Genomic DNA, 21,428 nt, shown 5'->3' with positions numbered 1-21,428 from the left:
CACTGAAACACAGGAGCAGGTCAGACTTTGTTAGTGCAGAACATTTAATATGCAAATTAATGTGCACAAAGAATCTCGTGCCTCTTGCCTTGAATTTCCTTTTAGGGAAAAATAACACTGTCTATTTGACATTGTCTCGAGATGTCGAAGTAATAAAATATAAATGCAATTTAATTTAAAAACAAGAAGCTTTTACTGTTTTTTTTTAGCAGTAGAATGAATACACTGTGTACTGTGTTTTAACATCTTCTTTCTTGTGTTTAGTTTGTTCTTTTCTTGAATATTTGCTCTGTTTTCCCCATTGTAATTAAGTGCAAAAATCAGGATTACAAAAGTGTCAATCAAAACAAAGCTTTGAATATGATGATTGAACACTCAAAGACATCCAGAATAATATCGACGTGACGTTTAATCCCACCTGTCCTGGCTGCACTGGGCGATCCACTCTCTCATGGTGGAGTGGAAAGCGTCTCTGCTCACATGTGGGTCCTGACCATCTGGGTCGAGCAGCTGTTGCAGAGCGGCCAGTTTGTCCTGCCCTGTGCTCTGAGCCGTCATGGTCTTGAGATACTGCACGATGTTGGAGGCCAACACTTCTCCTGAGGATGAGAGGGAAGCAGTTAAACATTTCACGTGAGTATTTCATAAGACAGTCCTTTATTAATCCCACAGCGGGGGAATTCTGTGGAAGACAACATGAACTCGTGTACCTGAGTCTGAGGCGTTACACGTGTCGTACATGATGTCGAGAAGCTCATGTTCGGAGAATCCAGTGGAGTCATTTTTGTCCTCAAGCGTAGTCCCACAACCAGGTGACTCCCACACTTCCCACACATGGGAAGAATACACGCAGAGCGAGTTAATACAGTGCAGTTATTTATAGGATTATGCTTTCATAAAAGGGGTAAATTAACTGCAACAAGTACCATTATTGCTGTCCGTCATTGTGCTCGTCTCCCCTGAGTCTCTGGACTTTCACGTTCCTACATCACCTGATATTAAATTAAATACAGTTCACTCGTGTTTACACAATCTCACAGAACAGACATACAGACAAAAAGAGGAGAACCATGCATGCAAACTAAAGATATCACCAAACATCTGCAGAGGCTGTTGATTTTTCCCACAAGGTCAATACACTGGGCTATTTCACAAGGTTAACAACTATAAAAAAGAAAATCCTGGCTCCAGACCAGGCTGTATCACCACCAAAATCAAATCACTTCTTCCTTAGGCCATAACCTACATCCCCAGATAATTGCATCAAAATCAGTCCTTTACTTTTTTGAATCATGCTGCTCAAAGAAACAAAGACACAGACATGAAATGGCCAAAAATAACGAAGGAATTAAGATGGGAAGTGAAACATGCTCACATGTATGCAGTGGGTTCTTCTCAAGAGACTACATATTATCCATCCACTTACTGTCATCCTACACTGGAGGAGGAAAATGTGATTAAAAACAAACCAAAATGACGAGAACTTTGTGTTAAAACTGTGTTAAAAATAGAGAAAAAGAACCCTTATACACAGTACAGGTTAACATGTTCTAAAAGTGTTTTTTAGAGGAAACAAATCATTAAATAACTTCTTACCTCTCGGTCCCCGACAGTCCTGTCTGAAGAAATTGTTACATAAAATATCAAATGTTACATTTTCATTATTGGTTGTCCTGTCGTCATCTAATTCACTGTGATGTTAGCACAAAACTATCCTGAAGATGCTCTTATGCATTTCCCCCCCCTCTGCTTCCCATCAAAAGCAGCTGACATCCTGCAGCCCCCCCCCCCACACACACACACACTCTCCCACTCCCCCACCTCATCCCACTTGTGTCAAAATGCTGCCCTGCAGAGCTCCGTGACAAGGATGTGTTTAATGAAGTTGAAATTTAAATTCACTGGTTTATGTCCACAAACATTTCTACCACCTTTGGACATTGTTAGTTCAGCTAAAACTGTGTGTGTGTGTGTGTGTGTGCACTAAATTAAATAATTATGAATCTATTCAGAAAAAAAAACATTGCTACTAAAAAATTATTCTTTCAATATTGTTTGTATTTCACATGACACACATTTGAGGTGGTTAACTGGAGTATTTTATTTTATGCATTTTCAAATGCAAATACTTAACTTTTACTACTTTCCTTTACAAAGTTAAAACATGTTCTTATCAATTAAGCCCCCCATAACAATATAGGTGATACAAGTACAGCAAAAATAAAAAATAAACGATTTAGATTGACTGGCAAACACTTTACAGACATTTCCAACATTCAATGATTCCAGTTTAACAAACAATAACAGTGTTCAGCATAATTATTGTTATCGTGTTTTCATCAGTATTATTATTATTTTCTGCCATAAAAATGAATTGTTTAAAACTCAATAGCATCACGTGCACCATGCTTCACACTTTTACCTTTACTCTGTTCCAAAGTCATCAAAGGCAAGAGTCTTGTGGAGCCTGTCAAGCGACACACACAGACAGACAAATAGAGAAACAAAAGACAGACAGACAGACAGACAGACAGACAAACAAACAAACAAACGAACGAACAAACGAACAAACAGACGTCCCTGAAATTCATAGCTCAACCTGCTTTTAACAGGGCGACTTAAACATGACTAAATATCAATATTTCGATATTATTTTCTAATGTACGACAGCACATACGACTGGACATTTTATGCAGTTTTTTTATTTATTTAAAAAACACATTAAAACCAGAGTAAAAAAAAACATATTATCGAAATGTACAACCGTGTTTCCACCAGTGTCGTACTATACGTCCATGTCCCGGGGAACCAACGTTGGAGGTTGTCTCTTTTTCTGGCCGGACACAAATGTGATTGCACTCCCAACATTTATTTGTTTCCTATCGGAAGCATGAAGTAACCACTGTTACACCGCGGGGAGCAGATAGTTTTAAATTAATAAATCAGCTTTCGCGAGGATTTATCGTCCGCCACGATGTCTCGAGGCTCCATTGAGATCCCTTTACGGGACACCGATGAGGTAAAAACACATTTAAACAGGTTTTTTGTGTGTGAAAATGAACCTCGCCGCGCGCTACTTCTGATGCTCGATGCTAACGCTAGCTAGGATTAGTTCGTTAATGTTAGTTTAATGTAAACACTCGTGTGTCTCAAATCAGCATAACATTTCAACTACGTGCATAAATGTTCGTTTTGATCATGGTTTAAGTTATTTAAACGGATTCTGTCTCTGCTGTTTAATGGAAGTGTGTTAGAATATGTTGTTGGTTGACGTGAATGTAGTTTTCTTTCTCAGTAAATGCAGTAATCTTCAAAGGCTTACAGGTACAGGTGACGTTGGTGTGATTTAAAATAATAGTATGCATCGGTTTATGTATCAGTAAACTTTAAATAAAGTGTTGTGTTGGCTGCTACCACAGACTCAGACACAGTAAACAGCTGATGCAGACATTGTACAAAAGGACGAACATTATTTATATTATATTATATTATATTATACTATATATATTTATATATATTATATATATCATTATATTTATATTTTATTATAACTATATAAATAATATTTATATGTATAATGTTTGTTTTACAAATTGAAGATCGTATTGCCCTCTAAACGATTCCTTACTACCTGAGTTGTTGAAATTAGTGAATACAATTTCAAAACCAAGTGAAATTTTAAACACGTCTACATTTATTGATTCAAGCAGTCTTTGCGCTATGTATAGATCTGTTGTAATATGTATATTGCTATGATTGTAACTGTAGCTCCAGAATAAACCCTTGATGATGTCAGCCTTTGCCTTTAAAACTACTGTAAACTGCACGATCGTCTGTTGGTTTTTCAGCCTCAATTTTTTTAATATACTCAGAGACCATAAAAGGTTATCACAGTTTAAGTGGTGGTGCTGTAAAATCGTTACCAACCCCATGTTCTAAACAAGTCTTGTTTACAGATGTTGATACTCAGTAATGTAAACAAATTGCACCTTGCAGGTCATTGAGCTCGACTTTGACCAGCTGCCAGAAGGAGATGAGGTCATCAGTATTCTGAAGCAGGAGCATACACAGCTGCACATATGGATCGCTTTGGCGGTGAGTCAGTGGAGCTACCTCAGACTCTTAATGACAGTATCGTAAAGACACTGATGACATTAACCCACATTGATTCACGTATAGCAACGTCACAGACTGTCCGTTTGTTGTTTTCAGCTGGAGTACTACAAGCAGGGCAAAACGGAAGATTTTGTCAAGCTTTTAGAAGCAGCTCGCATCGATGGAAACCTGGACTACAGAGACCATGAGAAAGACCAGATGACCTGTTTGGACACATTGGCTGCTTATTATGTCCAGCAAGCACGAAAAGAGAAGAACAAAGATGCCAAGAAAGAGCTTATCACGCAGGCCACACTGCTGTATACCATGGCAGACAAGATCATCATGTATGATCAGGTAAGAAATGTGTCCGTCAGCCAAAAGTGCTGCGACCTCTGTATTTTTGCACTTTTATAAAATGCTATATGCTATATGCTCTTGTGTCACTCAGAACCATTTATTGGGAAGAGCCTGTTTCTGTCTGCTGGAAGGAGACAAGATGGACCAGGCTGATGCTCAGTTCCACTTTGTCCTCAATCAGTCCACCAATAACATCCCTGCTTTACTTGGTAAAATATTAAAGTGACAGAGATTGGCCTTGACTGCTGTGATTGACTGAACTATTCACATTATTGTTGTTCAACAGGTAAAGCGTGCATCTCCTTTAATAAAAAGGATTATCGAGGAGCACTAGCATACTACAAAAAGGCTCTACGTACAAATCCCGGATGCCCAGGTAAACAACTTATGTTGCATTGATGTTGCTGCAGCTACTACAGACAGAATCAAGTCATCACATGACTTCAGATGATGGATTATTTCAGTAATAGACAAAATATAGATAATCCCTTTATCTGTTTTTGTCTCTTACCAGCGGAGGTGAGACTGGGCATGGGTCACTGTTTTGTTAAGCTGAACAAACTGGAGAAGGCTCGCCTGGCTTTCGGTCGTGCCCTAGAGCTGAATTCAAAGTGTGTGGGAGCTCTCGTTGGTCTGGCGGTGTTGGAGCTCAACAACAAGGAGGCCGACTCCATCAAGAACGGCGTGCAGCTCCTGTCGAGGGCTTATACCATCGACCCCAGCAACCCCATGGTGCTCAACCACCTCGCTAACCACTTCTTCTTCAAAAAGGTAAGCCACTAGTTAAATCCTTACGCACATCTAAACCTGTGTCTTTAAGCTCTTACTCATGACGTTGTGCTGTGTATTTCCTATCAGGACTACAGTAAAGTGCAGCATCTGGCCCTCCACGCTTTCCACAACACTGAAGTTGAAGCCATGCAGGCTGAGAGCTGTTACCAGTTAGCTCGCTCGTTTCACGTACAGGTAAGATCCACCCCGGCGGCGTGCGAGCATACTGCTCATTTTCTGTGTTAAAATCTCACACTTTTCTCTTCAGGGCGATTACGACCAAGCGTTTCAGTATTACTACCAGGCAACTCAGTTTGCCTCGTCCACCTTCGTGTTGCCCTTCTTTGGTTTGGGACAGATGTACGTGTACCGGAGAGACAAGGAAAACGCAGCACAGTGCTTCGAAAAGGTTTTAAAGGCCTACCCCAATAACTATGAAACCATGAAAATCCTGGGGTCTCTCTATGCAACATCTGACGACCAGGAGAAGAGAGACATTGCCAAAGTATGTATCCTCTCACATAACGCATGTCAGTGTGTCGTTGGAGAGATATATTTTTAACCCTCGATGTGTGTTTTTGTTTTCTAAGGGTCATTTAAAGAAGGTCACGGAGCAGTATCCAGATGATGTGGAGGCGTGGATTGAGCTCGCGCAGATCTTGGAGCAGACTGACATCCAAGGAGCGCTGTCTGCTTATGGCACAGCCACTCGAATTCTGCAGGAGAAGGTGCAGGCGGATGTTCCTCCTGAGATTCTCAACAACCTGGGTGCTCTGCACTTCAGGCTGGGTAATCTTGGAGAAGCCAAGGTAAGTTAACAACATGCACCAGCCTGATGGTAGCTACATTTACTTTGGGATTATTTGATTCATCTCAAATATCCATATATTTCAAAGTCAGGGTCCTGTTTCTCCTCCAGAAATATTTCCTGGCGTCTCTGGAGCGGGCCAAAGCTGAGGGAGAGCACGACGAGCATTACTACAATGCCATTTCTGTCACCACCTCCTACAATCTGGCCCGTTTGTACGAGGCTATGTGTGAATTCCATGAAGCTGAGAAACTCTACAAAAACATTCTCAGGGAGCATCCTAACTACGTGGACTGTAAGCGCGACACAGTATAAACAAAGAGAGTTTGAAACCATGAAGACTTGAGGTTTTTTTTGTCTGTAATATCTTTGACACTTTCTGGCTCACAGGTTACTTGCGTCTTGGAGCGATGGCTCGAGACAAAGGAAACTTTTACGAAGCATCAGACTGGTTCAAAGAAGCCCTGCAGATCAACCAGGTACTTTGTCGTCTGTTTTTATGAGAACGCGGACAAATAAAGTCTGATGCTAAGCTCTCATCCTCTGACGTTTGCTCCGCGGTGTAGGATCATCCCGACGCCTGGTCCCTGATTGGAAACCTTCACTTGGCGAAACAGGAGTGGGGGCCGGGCCAAAAGAAGTTTGAACGAATCCTGAAGCAGCCGTCCACGCAGAACGACACCTACTCCATGTTGGCTCTGGGTAACGTTTGGCTGCAGACGCTGCACCAGCCGACCAGAGACAGAGAGAAGGTGCAGAAAGCTTTATTTAACAGAAATCCTTACAAAAAGTCCTTATTTGCACTTATCTTAACTTAACACTTATGCACTCATACAAATTTATTTATGGGTAGTATATTCAATTTCAAATGTTTTATGTTTTAAATGTTACTCACTGGACCTTTGAAGTAACGACTATCTTTAAGTTATACGACTAACTTTAAGTTATACATCTTCCCAGCTGCTAAGTATTTAACTTTAACCTATTGTCTTATATGCGATACAGAAATGTTTTCAATCAATCGATTAATATATACGCCTTTGACTCCTCATAATACAATAAAATACAATAAAAGCAATAATAATAACTATCATAACACAATAAAGGCACTAATGGAGCCGTTAAAAACGCCATAAAAAAACATTGCACATCCCTTTGGCCCCAAGCAGCCTTATTTAAAAGTCTAACCGATGTAGACACAGAGGAGTTTTTGAATCGATTAAGTTTGCAGACTGGGAGATTATGTCACGACTCGGTCACTTAATAATAATCTCACTGTTAAAACATTAACATCTGGCATCTGCGTTTCTGTCTCGACAGGAAAAGAGACATCAGGATCGAGCGTTGGCCATTTACAAACAAGTCCTGCGCAACGATTCCAAGAACCTCTACGCTGCCAATGGCATCGGTCAGTAAAGCTTTCAATGCTTTTTTTCCAGCATTTTTCTGCATTTGTCTTCATTCTTAAATACGTTCTCTGGTCCAGGTGCTGTCCTTGCCCACAAGGGCTACTACAGAGAGGCCCGCGACGTGTTTGCACAGGTGAGGGAGGCCACGGCGGACATCAGCGACGTGTGGCTCAATCTGGCTCACATCTATGTGGAACAAAAGCAGTACATCAGCGCCGTGCAGATGGTAAGAGGCTCGTTCGAGGTTAACCGTTTATATAAAGTTTACCGAGTCTGGAAATACAGCGAAATGTCATCGAACTGCTCCACAGTACGAGAACTGCCTGAAGAAGTTCTACAAATACCAGAACACGGAGGTGCTGCTGTACCTCGCGCGGGCGCTTTTCAAATGTGGTAAACTCCACGAGTGCAAGCAGATGCTGCTCAAGGTAAAATAAAGAGGGGGGGGGAAAAAAAAACGAACAATACTTTTGTTTTATGCAACAAAACACGTGTGTTTAACGTGTTTTTGGTGCGTTTCAAACAAGGCGCGCCACGTGGCACCCAGTGACACAGTGCTGATGTTCAATGTGGCCCTGGTGCTTCAGAGACTGGCCACTCTGGTGCTGAAAGATGAGAAGAGCAACTTGAAGGCTGTGCTCAGTGCTGTCAAAGAGCTGGAGCTGGCTCACAGGTACTGACATCACACAGCCCGTCTCATTTATCATCTATTTTCTCACCCTGTTAACACCCTTTTCTCCTCCTCTTCTTCCTCCTCCTACTCCTCACACAGGTATTTCAGCTACCTCAGCAAGGCCGGAGACAAGATGAGGTTTGACCTCGCTCTTGCTGCTTCTGAAGCAAGGTCAGTCTGAGTTCATGCTCGTGTTACATGCTGACGCTTACAACAAGTTGTTTTATACAAATGTATTGAGAAATAAAACAACGTAATCATGTTAGAAACTTCAACTAACCCTGACTTTCATAACACGGCACAATGTCGACGCAGACCTGCTGTAGAAACATGGCGGCACAAGATGGCAGTCTCTGTAAAGCAAGGCTTATTTCAAGGCTACGAAAACCAACTGGTTTCATATTTAAATCCATTCTACACCCACACAAACATACGTCTGTGTCGTGTATTCAATGTCAGCCGCTCAATCCTCCTGAATGTTGCACTCAGGACCTTTAAATCCCAGTGATTTCAGCACTGGATATAATATTACTTTGGTATGGATGTGTTGTGGGATTGCAGGCAGTGCTCCGACTTGCTGAGTCAGGCTCAGTACCACGTGGCAAGAGCCAGGAAGCAAGATGAGGAGGATAAGGAGCTCCGGGCCAAACAGGAGCAGGAGAGGGACCAACTGCGCCAGCAGCTGATGAAGGAACAGGTAACGTTTAAAAGCCACCGTCCAACAGTACGACACGCCGCGACATGGTTTCATGTTTGGCTTCAACCGTCTGGCTTGAATGTTGTTAGGAGGACAAGCGGAACAGAGAGGTCGAAGAACAGAAGAAGCTCCTGGAGCAGAGAGCTCTGTACGTGGAGAAGACCAAGGGCCTGCTCACCTTCGCCGAGGGCTCCAAGGAATCGTCCAAAGAAAAGAAGAAGGGAGGCAGCGGTGGCGGACGTGTGAGTGTTGGAAACCTGCAGCCCAGTCTGAAACCGTGTGGAACGCAGTGTTGGTAACATCGTTTTGTTTTTCTTCCACAGCGTAAGAAAGGAGGAGACATGGACGAGTTTGTCAATGACGACTCTGACGAGGATCTGCCAGTGAGGAAGAAGAAGAGGAAGAGCGGAAGCGGCAGTGAGCAGGACGAGGGCGAGGATGGAGAGAAGAGGAAAAAGAGGAGGAGGTGACTACTGTCGTGAATCCAAATGATTTAAAAATAAAAAATAAAAAAATGCACTTATCAATGACCAATTTCTCCCGCGTTCCAGACCGACGAAAGCTGGAAACGACGATAGTGACGATGAAGACGGCGAATCCCGACCTAAGAAGCAGCGTAAACCCAAAGAACGCAAGAGGATCGAGAAGGTCATTTTGGATATTCCACAGTTTCTCTCTCTTTTATTCTAATGAAATATAAAAAAAAGGTTTTATGCCTCACTTCTTGCTTCTTACATTTGTCACATGTAGGCCAAACCTGAGCGCTTGCCACCGTCTCTCAAAGGAAAGATCAAGTCGAAGGCCATCATCTCCTCCTCTGAATCCTCCTCAGATGAGGATGGACTGAAAATAGCCGAGGACAGGTAAAAGCAGAGTCCCCGTACGTCAGATCCTCTTCTCAAACAAGAAGAAGAACAGTAACATTGATTGCTGCACTTTTCTCTCTCTCCCCCCCCACACAGGAACCAAAGAGACAGTGGTTCAGGATCAGATGATGGGGGAGGCCACAGGAAGCGCATCGCCTCCGACAGTGACTCAGACGGAGGGAGGAACCCCTCCGGCAGTGAGGCGGGCAGCCCCCGCCGCTCTGCAGGCAGCCCCCGCCGCTCTGCGGGCTCCGACGACGACTCTGGCAGCGACCGCCCAGGGAAGAAGAGGAGGGTGCTGCGACAGTCCGACTCTGAGCAGTCGGACAACGAGAGCAAGAGGAGCCGATCTGGATCGGACGAGTCTCGGCCCGGTTCGCCCGTTGCAGCATCAGACCGAGGATCTGATAGGGGATCTGAAGCGGGCTCAGACAACGAGGGCTCCCCACGCCGCTCTGACAACGCGTCTGAACCTGAAGCCTCCAACAACGACGCGTCAGACAGCGATTAAAGCGTGGAAACCTCCTCATAGACTTAAAACTCTCCACATCTGTGTTTTTTACTTTATATTCAAAGTGGAGATTTCTGTCCGTACGTGTCGACTAAGATTAGAGAAGTATTTTTGCTTCGGCTTCAGTTTGTTTCTCGTGTCTCACTAGAAATGTCTTATCACGGTTTGTTTTGCTAAAAAGGCGTAAACATCAATTTTCTATTTACGTCAGACAAAGACGCTGACATGAAACAAATTAAGATGCGTCAACAAAATGTTGAATAAAAAGAAAGAAAAGACTTTGGAATGGTGTCAAGTCATTTTGAGAGACTGTTACATCGACACAAAAACTGTTTTTCAGCTATAATGTAAATGAAATGTCTGGGGATAAAATCAAAGTGGTTGCATATAAAGCCTCAAAGCATTTGTATTGACAACTTAGATGTTAGTAACCTCACTAGAAATGTAAGAAATAGTTTCAAATGCTTCTTAAAGTGCAACCAGTTTGCATCACAGTTGACCATTAATGAGTAAATGGTTAACTTAACTAAATATACCTTATATCACAATATCAAGTGTCTCAGTAAGTTGTCTGTACCTTTATCAAATATTTAATCCTGCAGCTTAACCTTTAACCCTTAGAACGGAGCAGTTTGGCTGCTTTTTTCCATTACTATGTTTAAACATACAGTGTATACACTAATAGAGGCCCGCCTCTATTAGGTCAGCAGGTAAGGAATTAGAAACCAAAAGTCCCTGGGTTCAAAACCCATCTGTGACTGAAAGAAAGCCCATTTCTTTTCACTTTTGCGTGACTTAGATTTGGTTACAATTGCCATTCAAAAATAATTATAGACAAAGATAATTGGGACGATGAAAATTCAATTATAAAACAGTGCAATTGTTTGAAAACATTGTGTTGAGAAAAAAAGTCTGGAGGACATTGGCCCCCAGAAATCTGGCCCTCATTAAAAAAGAGGTTTGAGCACCCCTGACCTGGGGATATTTCAGTTTCATCAACTACATTAACACACCGGAGGAAAAAAGCACCTAAATTGTTTAAAATACTTCAGTTCAAAGTTCACTTGGCTAGTTTTTATTAACAAAAAATAGTTATTGCTACTTTATCACTACTAAAAATGCAATATACATTTTTTAAAGCCTGATTATGTGACCTATAAACACACATCCAGGATGTCCATATAAGGGGTTGTTTACTGTTACCACAGACCTGTGCTGCGTGAACACTAACTTTAAGTACATTTCAATTCAATTAAAATGTATTTAAAAACACTTGATTTCATTAAAAATGTGTTCAAAACAAAATGCAGTGATTTAAAAAAACCTTCAGGACAAAAACAATTTAACTGTTAAACTTTATTCAAGCTTGATCTGTAGTTGTACACCCAAAGTTTCGTTGTCACTCCAAAATTGTCTAAGTGTACACATACAGTACATTCTTTGTAATTTTGTGAGGATAAAAAGACAATTTAAAAACTTGACAAATATGGCAAACAGACTTAAAATATCCACATGTGGTGGTGAACAGCTAGCACAGGAAACTAAGCTTTGGCTGCCTCAGTGTTGAAACCGAGCCGTTCAAGTATAGTCTGAGATTCATTAGAGGTATATCCATATTAATGATAAATTAAAAAAAGCAAAGGCCACACAGATTCATTCCTAACAGCACAAAAGTTTCAGACATTATAAAAACTCTTGATTCATTTAAACTTATAGTGGGAGACCGTAAATCACACTGTGCAAATAAAACGGGCCATTATCGTGACCGAGTCGTCGGAACCTGGTCGAGATGTGAATGGAGACAAAATGGTCTGTTTTCATGCACAAGAAAACCATTATTACCAAGGGATCTAAAAACTCAGGGTTGACGTAACAAATCAAGGAAAGTGTAGTTTCACTATTGCAACGACTCAAGGTGTTGAGCAAAGTGCGTCTAAAAACTGATTTAACAAATGCTGATAAAACACTGAGGAAAAGCCTCGTTGCTGTATGTTGGAGCCTCTTCTCTCTTTGTAAACAGTTTCAGCAGCACTTGGTGACTCCTGATAAAAATGGGTCAGGTTACGGCGCTGGCACATGTTCCTGCAAAATACCGCCCAACTGTTTAGAAAACATAACCCAAGATGATTGAAATGTATAAAATATCTACTGTACGACATCAAATAAAGACGGGAAAAGGAAAAACCATTAAATACAAGATGGTGAAGCTGGCTTGATCTGGCTAACTTTTCATGGTGAAACAAGTTGTAACAGTGGCTGAAGAAAAAAAACGTAAAAAAAGTGGGGAGGGAGTTAACTTTAGACAGAGAGGGTCACAGACACAAAAAGGAAAGAAAGAAATTGCATCCTGATAACACATGGCTCTGGCTTGTTCCTCAGAACTCTTCCTCCTCAGACTCCTCCTCTTCTGCAGTCTCCAGCCAAGTCAACCACTGGTTCACCTGAAACAAATCAAACACGACACCTCCATTATATGCCGGCTAAGTTACACTGTACAACACACTTGGAGCCAATTTTACACAGCAAGTACATATGTTCGGAGTACGACGTACCTGAAATAATGCTTTCCCCTTCCCCGGATACTCCTGGGTGATATCTTCTTTCCATGACAGGAAGGCCTCCTCTTCAATTATCTCCATGTCATAAAAGTTCACAAAGTAGCGCAGTAACATGCCTGAAAACACGAGCGGGACCATTACAGTCATTAAACACGTCTACATTGTAGAGAACACACCTGCTGCACTTGAATGGTGAGCGTGCGTACCTTTAGGGAAGCCTTTGGTGTTGCAGTGGACCTGCAGGGCGTAGAGCGCAGCCACCTGAAGGTAGACGTGATCGTGTAGGAACTTCTGCATCACTGGCTTGAAGGACAGCATCAGCTGCTTCTCCTCGTCCAGCTGCTCCTTACTCGGTGAAGCGAGCTGCTCTTCGTCGTCATCGGGGTTGAGTTCATAAGCGATGTACTGCAAGAAACTGGAAGACCGAGGGCAATTAATTAATTAATCCACCGTCAGAAACCCCAACACTCAAGTGGTTAGTGTCACTGTGCACTGCTGTACCTGGTGACAAGGATGTTGACAAAGCCTTTATCAGTGTGGAGTTTAGTGGAGATGTTGTCCTTGATCCACTTGTAGATGGACTGTGGAGAGGGATCCACCTTGATCTGCTTCAGCAGCTCTTTTTCCAGTTTCATCAATGGGAACAAGAAGCTGAGACTTTTGCCCTCCAGGATCTCCAGCATCCTGTCTTTGTTCTGGTCGATTTCTACAGAAACATGAAAACCAAAACAGCAGAATTAGTAAAAGAGATTTACATTTTTTTTAATTTGTAAAATCATTGAAAAGTCGACCATGTGTCGTGGACATACCGGGCAGCATCTTCTGCATGTTGATTTTACTTTGCTGGAACAAGTCGGCCAGCCAATCGCGGTCCTTCAGTTTGACCATCTGCTGCAGGCAGAGCAAGAAGAGTGGGAAGTGTGCACCGTTCTCCAGGTGATGGGCCAAGTCTGCAATGCTGACCAAGTCTGCAATGATGGCACGTGCTGCAAACTGTGCCAGGTAAGACTTCACTAATGGGATTTCTTCTTCAATCTTAGGACACTGTTCCAGGACACTCAAAAAGGCCTGTAATAAAAAAACAACCACGCAGATATTAAACACCAAGTAACATCCAGATACTTCCATTAATGCTGTATAAGTCTTATAACACTGACCGTCATCAGGTCTTCACCAGGAACGAGGCCCTCTGTGCAGAGTGCATGGATCAGGGTGCTGGAGTGTTCTTTATCCTCATCCGAACGATCAAGAGAGTGAATTATGATCTTGTTCAGCATCTCGGACAAAAAGTACTTGGGAGCCTTCATGTCCTTCACAGCGTTCAATGCCTCTTCAGTGTTCTTGTTATTCAGGTAGTCTGTTAGCAGTGTCTCCTGAAATGAAATGGACCAGTTAAGATTTAGTGTGTGCGCAGACACTGTGTATCCAGAATATCATACAGTCAGGAACTTACTGTCATTTTGTGCAACTCTTCCTTTGTAGGTGGAGCTTTTTTAACCGACTTTGATGGTTTTTCCTGAATAGGAAGAGGATTGGTCTTCAAGCCAAGCTGAGGAGACTACAAAGAAAAGGCCACATGAGTTCACACTTCCCTGGAAACTACCACGTAAACATGCCAATTTCAGTTTATTCCTCTTAAGAAAAAAAAGGTTACCTGTCCCAGTGTTAAACCTTGGGCACTTGGTGGGATCATACTCATCTGTGGCTGCAGCTTTGGCACTTGTTTTTTGCTCAAGATGAAAGACTGCGCTGGCCTCAGACTGATCTGAAAAAGGGAAATAAAAGACAGCGTTTATAATAAAGGACACGCTGGTGAAGAAGCATGGAGTAATGTTTTTAACAACGAGATTTATCTCAACCCAACACAAGGGAGCCAGGATCACATGAAACCAGAACAGAGGAAAGTTGTACCTCATCAACATTAACTTTTCCTTTCTTGACGAATCGTGAGGACATATCCTTAGACTGCATCGGACCTGAGTGATTCTGTTTATGGTTGAAAACTGGTGAACTTTGTCCCTGTCAGAGAGATTTCACAGCACAAGTTAGTAACAATCATACAGATTTACCATGACATAAAAAAAAAAACACAAAAGTACAAAACAAGATGTACCTGATTTGTTTTTATGAAAGGTTTGCTTCCTGCTTCAAACTGAGGTTGGTGTGAAGCGTTGCCATTTCCAATATGGCCATTGAAGAGTGGGTTTGTGCGGTGACGCCCCATGGTTGGTGAATAGTGGTCCTGAATGACTCCTGGACCTGTACCAATGCCACTTCCTACACAAGAGAAAAACCCATTAATTATTAACAACTCAGACACGTTAGAAAACAGCAATTTTTGCCATTTAAAAAAAAGGGACACGACTTACCAGGCATTTGTCCAAACATATCAGCCAGCCCACCGAGCATTTCCCTGTCAAACTTGATTCTTGTTGGCAGGAAGGAGGAACTGTCCATGAAGTAGTCATTCCTCATTGCATCGTTGGGAGGCGGAATAAACACACCCAAATCCTGCAAAGACAAAACAGGAGCGACGGTTAACCCTAACCCTACCCAGAGCCCTGGTATTATATGCGACAAAGGTCACCCTAAACTGGACTAACCTTTACTGCATCCTGACGAACTTGGCTGATCGTCTTTGGTCCGTTGTCAACATAAGCCTTGCGGGCTTTCCAGTTGTTTGCACGCATCTCCACCGTGTTCTGCAGCAGGAAACGAATCCTCGCAGGCAGGTCCTTGTTGTTTATTAAGGACTTCATGCGGCTAAAGTACTGATTCATCAAGGACTGAAATGGGAGTTTTCCTAGTTAATAAATAGCTCAAAAGGAAAATTTAGGATGAAACTAATTTGGATGTTACCGTATACTCACCCTGGCCTTTTCATGATCAAGCTTAGGTCCCACCGTTTTCATTATCTGACAGAGGCATTCCAAATCATCCCCCATATCCACAAATTGAACCCTTTTCTTCTTCTCCAAGAGCTGAAGTAGTAATACAAAAAAAACCCAATAAATTAATAAAACGTCCATACATTTTTGGCACAAGGAGACGGATATAATGCCTAAACTTAAAATGTGATTCAACAAGACTTACCGTTTTAATACACTTGTGAAGGATTGATTCGTGGATAAGGCTGAGTTTGCCAAGTTCACCAATGAATTTGATGTTGCCCAGCATCTTGATCTTTGCAATAGCACGCTGTTCCTCCTCCTCTGGGGTGAGTGGGGCATCATCTTTGTCAAAGACTACAGAAAAAAAAAAAACGATAAATAAGAAACAACCCGAACATAAAAACAGACAAAATTTGTACCAGCAATGGGTATCAAACATTACACTTACGGTCAACATTTCTGGCACGGTTCTCAAACTCATCTTGAAGCTTGGAAATCAGAAGCCGTCTGAAGGTCTGGGAAAAAAAACAAAAAACAAGGCCTTGTTCAAATCTACACATCCCAAATCTATAAACACATTAATAAACTCCTTCTATAAAACAAAAACTTACAGTATTCTGCTTTTGTGTTGCTTGACTTTCTGTTGTTGGCGGTTCAAAGTTTGGTGCATCCTCAGACAAGCGGCGACATAGCTGAGCGTATAACTGGCTGTACTTGGGCTCTTCCAGGGCTTTGTCAACAATCTATAGACGGCGACGACAACAGATTATATCTCCATTGCAACAGGTCAAGGGAATGACAGAGGAGAGGGTTAAAGATATAACTCACCAACAAGATGGTTCCCTTCAAGATAACTTTTGATTCTACGCCCACATGAAGGAGCTCCAGACATAGTTTGTCAAACTTTTCCGGAGTCAACTTATTAAGGATGCTAATGCAGAGAAACAAGGTGGTTAAACAGGAATTGCAATTTAGGCTTCAAAAGGTAAATCCAAAAGTGATGAGGTGCATTGTCAGTGCACCTGAAATGACTTCAAAAGAAACTTACCCTCTCACTTTCCTGAAGGTTGCGTCATTTTGCCCGTTGTCTTTGGAGGGGATTGCATCTCGTCTAGTGCAGCGAGAAGGTACCCATCTCTGAACGCTAGAACCTGGAGTCTTCCCCAGGAACTCGCTATAATAAACACAATTTGCAGCAACATGTTACAATACGGATACTTTAATATGAAAACCATGCAACCATGTATGTGGCCCTGTCTCATTGCAGCTGAGTAGCAAAGACATTGTTATTGCAAGGTCAGGAAAAATATCAAATTATGAAAAAAGTGTAGAATATTCCATAATTATAATTCTTCAATTATTACAAAATGTTAGTGTTTAACGCTTTTTAGATTGTGTTGATTTGGGCCTTTTTTAACTGTGACCTAAGGTGATAAAAAAGGATTGTGTTTTGTTGTCTACACATGCCGTCCCCAACCAAAAGGAACATGTAAATGATTCACATGAAAATGACTAAATGGTCAAATTAGGGTCACAACTAATGACTTTAACAATGACAAAACATAATAGCTCAAGGAGATTTTTCTGACCAAAATGCCAAAAGGCAGTCTAATAGTACAAATGAAACACTGGAGACTTTAGCTAAAAACTTAATTTTAACAATGAACCATTCTACATAGTCCAAATTATTTTTCTGTCGCCGGTGATTGAAGCTTCTTCTCTACAAAGAACCAAAAAAATGCCACGCCAAAAAGGTGTAGAATGCTTAGTTTTCTGTTTAAGACAAGACACAATCAGTGGTGGAGAAGCAATAAAGAGGCACCAACTTTCCCCAGATGAATTGACATAAAACACCCGTGCAAGAATGAAAATTAAAAGGTCAAAATAAGAGGCTTATGGATTTAATATATAATTACTAAGTGCTCAAAATGAAAGGAAAATTTATGGGAAAAGATTTAAATAAATCACCTGTTGCCGACAGTCTTGGGATAGTGCTGAGGTGCACCCCCACCTCCTCCCCCTACACTGTGATACCAAAAAGAAAAAAAAAGGAATATTTTAACTCTCCATATAAGTTGAGACCCCAAGTTTTAAATGTGAGCTGTTTAAGAGTGTTTTACACTAAAATGTATTTACTAAGTGTTACTATGTGCAATACCTGAAACGAGAAGGACCCCCTGTTGCGACGACACTCTCCACTTTGGCGGCTTGACAAATAATACCTGAAAAGAATTTATGACTGGGAATGGTGAAGGAAAAAAGCGGACCTGGAACAATAGACAAGAACACAATAGATGAGCTAAAACATTAAGGGAACAGAAAAACACAAAGGAATGTTCTTTAACCAGAGCAAAAAACACACACACACACACACTCTGAAACAACGCAATTAACAAACCAAACAAGTATCTGTTCTATTTTGAATTAGCAAATACAGTATATACACAAACACGTCAGAAACTTTATTTTAATGTCTCATCCTCACATCAGATTACATGATTTAATATGCGATGGTGACCAACAACAACATGTACATCCAGGAAGCTGAATTCAAGGCGTTTGCAGCTCGTAAAAGGCCTGTGAGCACAGCAGTTCAGTGATCCTCAAGAACCCTACAATCAAGTGATACTGACATCTGATGTGTTAGATTTCCTTATTTTTTATAAGCCATTTGGCTGATTTTAACTTAACTACTGCGCACACGAGCGCAAACACGTGTCCGTACAAGAATGTGAGCCGGACAGGTTAGCCTAGCACACAAAGATGGAGATCGTGTGTCGACGTTCATTTCCTAATTACTTTGTCCCATCTCATCACGTTAACGCAAACATCGACCCCAACCACTTCTCCCAACTATAACCAACTATAACACCGACTGTATCACCTAAATGTAACCCCGACGATTGAGGACAACTCTGAAGAGGAAGCACTGAAAACACCACCCGAGGGAGAAGCGGATTTCGAAACATGACCTGGATTATATATGCGTACTTTATGATCTAGTCGGACTGGGGCAATTAAAAAACGTAGCACTAAACACACTAGGGCCATTCTTTAACACAAATACTATTTCAAACACGATGAACACAAGACACATTTTATCCGTTTATGGTCCATCGTTAATACAAAAACTTAAAAATTAACATGTTACAATTATTTTAAATAACAAAGGAAATGTGCGTAAATTGGGGTATTAAACTCTAATATATGTCGACGAAACAACAGCTGATTTTATAAGGTCTTTGTTCAGACACCGGAAGTCGACACAGCAATGTCTGAAGGGGGGTTCTGTAGGCCGCCGGTGAGCTAATGGCTAACAGGCGATAAACAACTTACAGGCACCGGGTACCCTTTATATGAAATTAAAACGGTCATAAGACAACGTTATTGTGTCAAACGTCAACAACACCAGTTTATACATTCAAGCTTTACGTGTTAACGCTTCGTCCACGGCGAAAAACAACCTAAAACTAAGTTGCTGCTCGGCCGAGTTCGCTTAGCTAACGTTAGCCACGCAGGAGAAAAAAAGCCCTCGTATCTTACCTTTACAAAAGGACCGTCAGCTTTATTGTTGTCTTGACAGACCGAGAGATGAATAAATAAATAAATACAGGGAACAAAGTGGGCTCGAACGGTCGCGTTGAAACCTATGAGGTTTTAGGAGTAAAACGGCAGATACACGACGACACAGTTGTGGCAGCTACCGGCCCCGGTGGAGAAAGACTGTTCACTGAGCGTCTACGTCATGTGAAGTCGCATTTTTGTAAGGCGGCTGTCCCCGACGTCATTCCAGCCCACTGACGTCACAAAGAGCACTTTTCAAATTATGTAAATCAAAGAGCATTAAAAAGAACATCGTCGAGAGTCCTGTGCCACCGATAAGGCGAAATATTTTACACAATATCATTTATATTCAACAAAATGATCATTATTTAACTGTTTCAGACATTGTAGCTTACACTAGAGCGGCAACTAATGATTATTTGAATAATTGATTCATCTGTCGATTATTTTCACGGTTAATTGAGTAATCATTTGATCCGTAAAATATCAGAAAACGTTAAAAAAAATGTGTTTGTCAAACCTTGAACTGATGACGTTCACAAATGTCTTGTTTTGTCCACATACCAAAAATGATTCACTTTTAATGATATCCTTGTTATGTGGAGCAAATAAATGAATAATCAAATGATCATATAAGAAGCTAATAAAAATGTGAAATCTTGTTTTAATCGTGAAAATTAGAAGATTAATCAATTATCAAAATAGGTGACAATTAATTTAGTAACTGATTAATAATCGATGAATCAAGTAATTATTTCAGCTCTAGATTACACATTATTTTCCTACCATGGAACATACTTGGAATACATGTTTTGGCTTGAAATTATTGATAATATTGAAAATACATGTAAAAATATCCTCAAAGAGGACCAACACGTTGTTATAAATAAATAAATAAATGAATAAATGGACCATACTTTGTTCCATGTTTCCATGTCATTTCTTACATTTGCCCATGAAAATGGAAGAAAGCATGAGGTAGAATTGCACTGATGAACAAGACTTGCTTTGTTGTGTGCCATTATGTTTTGTGTGTAAATGTTTTTGTTGCTACTTTTGTATGAGTGTTCTGACCTGCCAAGGAATATGCGAATGAGCTTGAGACTGTGATCTGGTACAGTGCATGGAATTGTTCAAATCTCTATCACTAGGAAGGTTTGACCTGTTTGGTACTTGTAAATGTCCATCTGGAAGGAAACTCAATGACCGTTGACTGTGAAATTCATGCACTTATTGAGCTCTGGTAGTTTTGACCCCGCTGTTTTTGCATTCCTACAGTAGGAATGCACAGAGCAAGATATCTTGACAATTTATGGTCATATTTGAATGAAGTTTAACTTAATGGTCCCCAGAGGATGTTTATTTTTGGGGGGAGCCTGGCCTTTCAAAAACTAATGACCATCTTTCCATTAAATTTGCCAATAGATTGGGCTATTTATGAGTCCCAAAAGGATGAATCTAATGTTCTTAAAGTGACCACCTGACCTTTCCTGAAATGTCAATCTGTTTCCCCTTATTTGCAGAGATGGCTTTTACAGGCCGAGGTCATTTGACATGGCCTGCACTTTATTTCATGACCTCTTTCAGCGTCTGTTTATAGTGGATTTGGAGGAAAAGGGTGTAACAGTTTCATAAGAAGTTCTGCCGTGTGTTGAGAACACGACACCTGTATTTATTGTTCACAATGACTTGTCGAAAATGACTCACTTCCTCCATCTTCCAGAAAATGACTGCGGCGTGAGATTGGCTGGCAACACCTCTGTGCGGCTCAGGTTACACTGTGCCACACATTGCGCAAGAGGTTAACCTTTTGCTGTAATGGTAATGAAAATGATCCAGATAAGACGCCGATAAGATGTAGTTATGAGCTTTTATGATGCCACTGAGCAACCGTGGTGTAAATGTTTTGAATAAAGAAAGGGAATCATAAGAAGCTGATAGTATTTAGACAGTGCCTTTTCACTAACTTGTTGTGACCTGCACATTCAGATTCTACACTGAGACACTATCAACACTGTCTCATGGTGGGTGGGACTCATGCAATCCTTGGTTCAACTAAATACCTGAAATAAGTTCTTCATACTGAGAGGAAAAAAAATGTGTTAATGAACTTGAATAGATTTCCAGAAAATGCAGAGTACTCATAGTATGTGTGTGTGTGTCTGTATATAGCCTTCTCAACTAATTACTTTACTGTGCGTGATATCAAATACCATCAAACCCTT

At 41.2% G+C, this 21,428-nt stretch overlaps 3 protein-coding genes across 3 annotated transcripts; 1 reads left to right on the top strand and 2 right to left on the bottom strand.

Annotated features, from left to right (window-relative positions):
* Positions 1–408: 408 nt before the first annotated feature.
* On the bottom strand, positions 409–1,738 carry LOC131459829 (inositol 1,4,5-triphosphate receptor associated 2-like). Its single transcript, XM_058629946.1, has 5 exons — positions 1,597–1,738; positions 1,376–1,438; positions 927–992; positions 711–824; positions 409–599 (listed from the first exon to the last, which is right to left on the bottom strand). Exons 3-5 carry the CDS (start codon positions 943–945, stop codon positions 409–411), a joined length of 324 nt encoding a protein of 107 aa, XP_058485929.1. The 5' UTR covers positions 946–992; positions 1,376–1,438; positions 1,597–1,738.
* An 899-nt stretch (positions 1,739–2,637) lies between these two features.
* On the top strand, positions 2,638–10,582 carry ctr9 (CTR9 homolog, Paf1/RNA polymerase II complex component). The gene is made up of 23 exons (XM_058628826.1): positions 2,638–3,019; positions 3,997–4,095; positions 4,213–4,452; positions 4,547–4,664; positions 4,742–4,831; positions 4,970–5,226; positions 5,314–5,421; positions 5,495–5,731; positions 5,817–6,035; positions 6,146–6,329; positions 6,425–6,513; positions 6,601–6,786; positions 7,355–7,442; positions 7,521–7,669; positions 7,755–7,871; positions 7,971–8,116; positions 8,216–8,287; positions 8,678–8,813; positions 8,903–9,055; positions 9,137–9,279; positions 9,365–9,461; positions 9,564–9,676; positions 9,776–10,582. Exons 1-23 carry the CDS (start codon positions 2,975–2,977, stop codon positions 10,188–10,190), a joined length of 3,501 nt encoding a protein of 1,166 aa, XP_058484809.1. The 5' UTR covers positions 2,638–2,974; the 3' UTR covers positions 10,191–10,582.
* A 949-nt stretch (positions 10,583–11,531) lies between these two features.
* eif4g2a (eukaryotic translation initiation factor 4, gamma 2a) lies at positions 11,532–17,906 on the bottom strand. The gene is made up of 19 exons (XM_058628827.1): positions 17,798–17,906; positions 16,688–16,813; positions 16,468–16,570; positions 16,251–16,382; positions 16,088–16,154; positions 15,842–15,993; positions 15,619–15,729; positions 15,352–15,534; positions 15,118–15,259; positions 14,862–15,025; positions 14,660–14,767; positions 14,403–14,513; positions 14,202–14,306; positions 13,906–14,121; positions 13,558–13,816; positions 13,250–13,454; positions 12,955–13,163; positions 12,743–12,864; positions 11,532–12,631 (listed from the first exon to the last, which is right to left on the bottom strand). Exons 6-19 carry the CDS (start codon positions 15,923–15,925, stop codon positions 12,566–12,568), a joined length of 2,085 nt encoding a protein of 694 aa, XP_058484810.1. The 5' UTR covers positions 15,926–15,993; positions 16,088–16,154; positions 16,251–16,382; positions 16,468–16,570; positions 16,688–16,813; positions 17,798–17,906; the 3' UTR covers positions 11,532–12,565.
* Positions 17,907–21,428: the final 3,522 nt, after the last annotated feature.

The sequence above is a fragment of the Solea solea genome, chromosome 5, assembly GCF_958295425.1.
Source record: "Solea solea chromosome 5, fSolSol10.1, whole genome shotgun sequence".
NCBI lineage: Eukaryota > Metazoa > Chordata > Actinopteri > Pleuronectiformes > Soleidae > Solea > Solea solea.
This window is presented reverse-complemented; position numbering and strand designations above follow the sequence as displayed.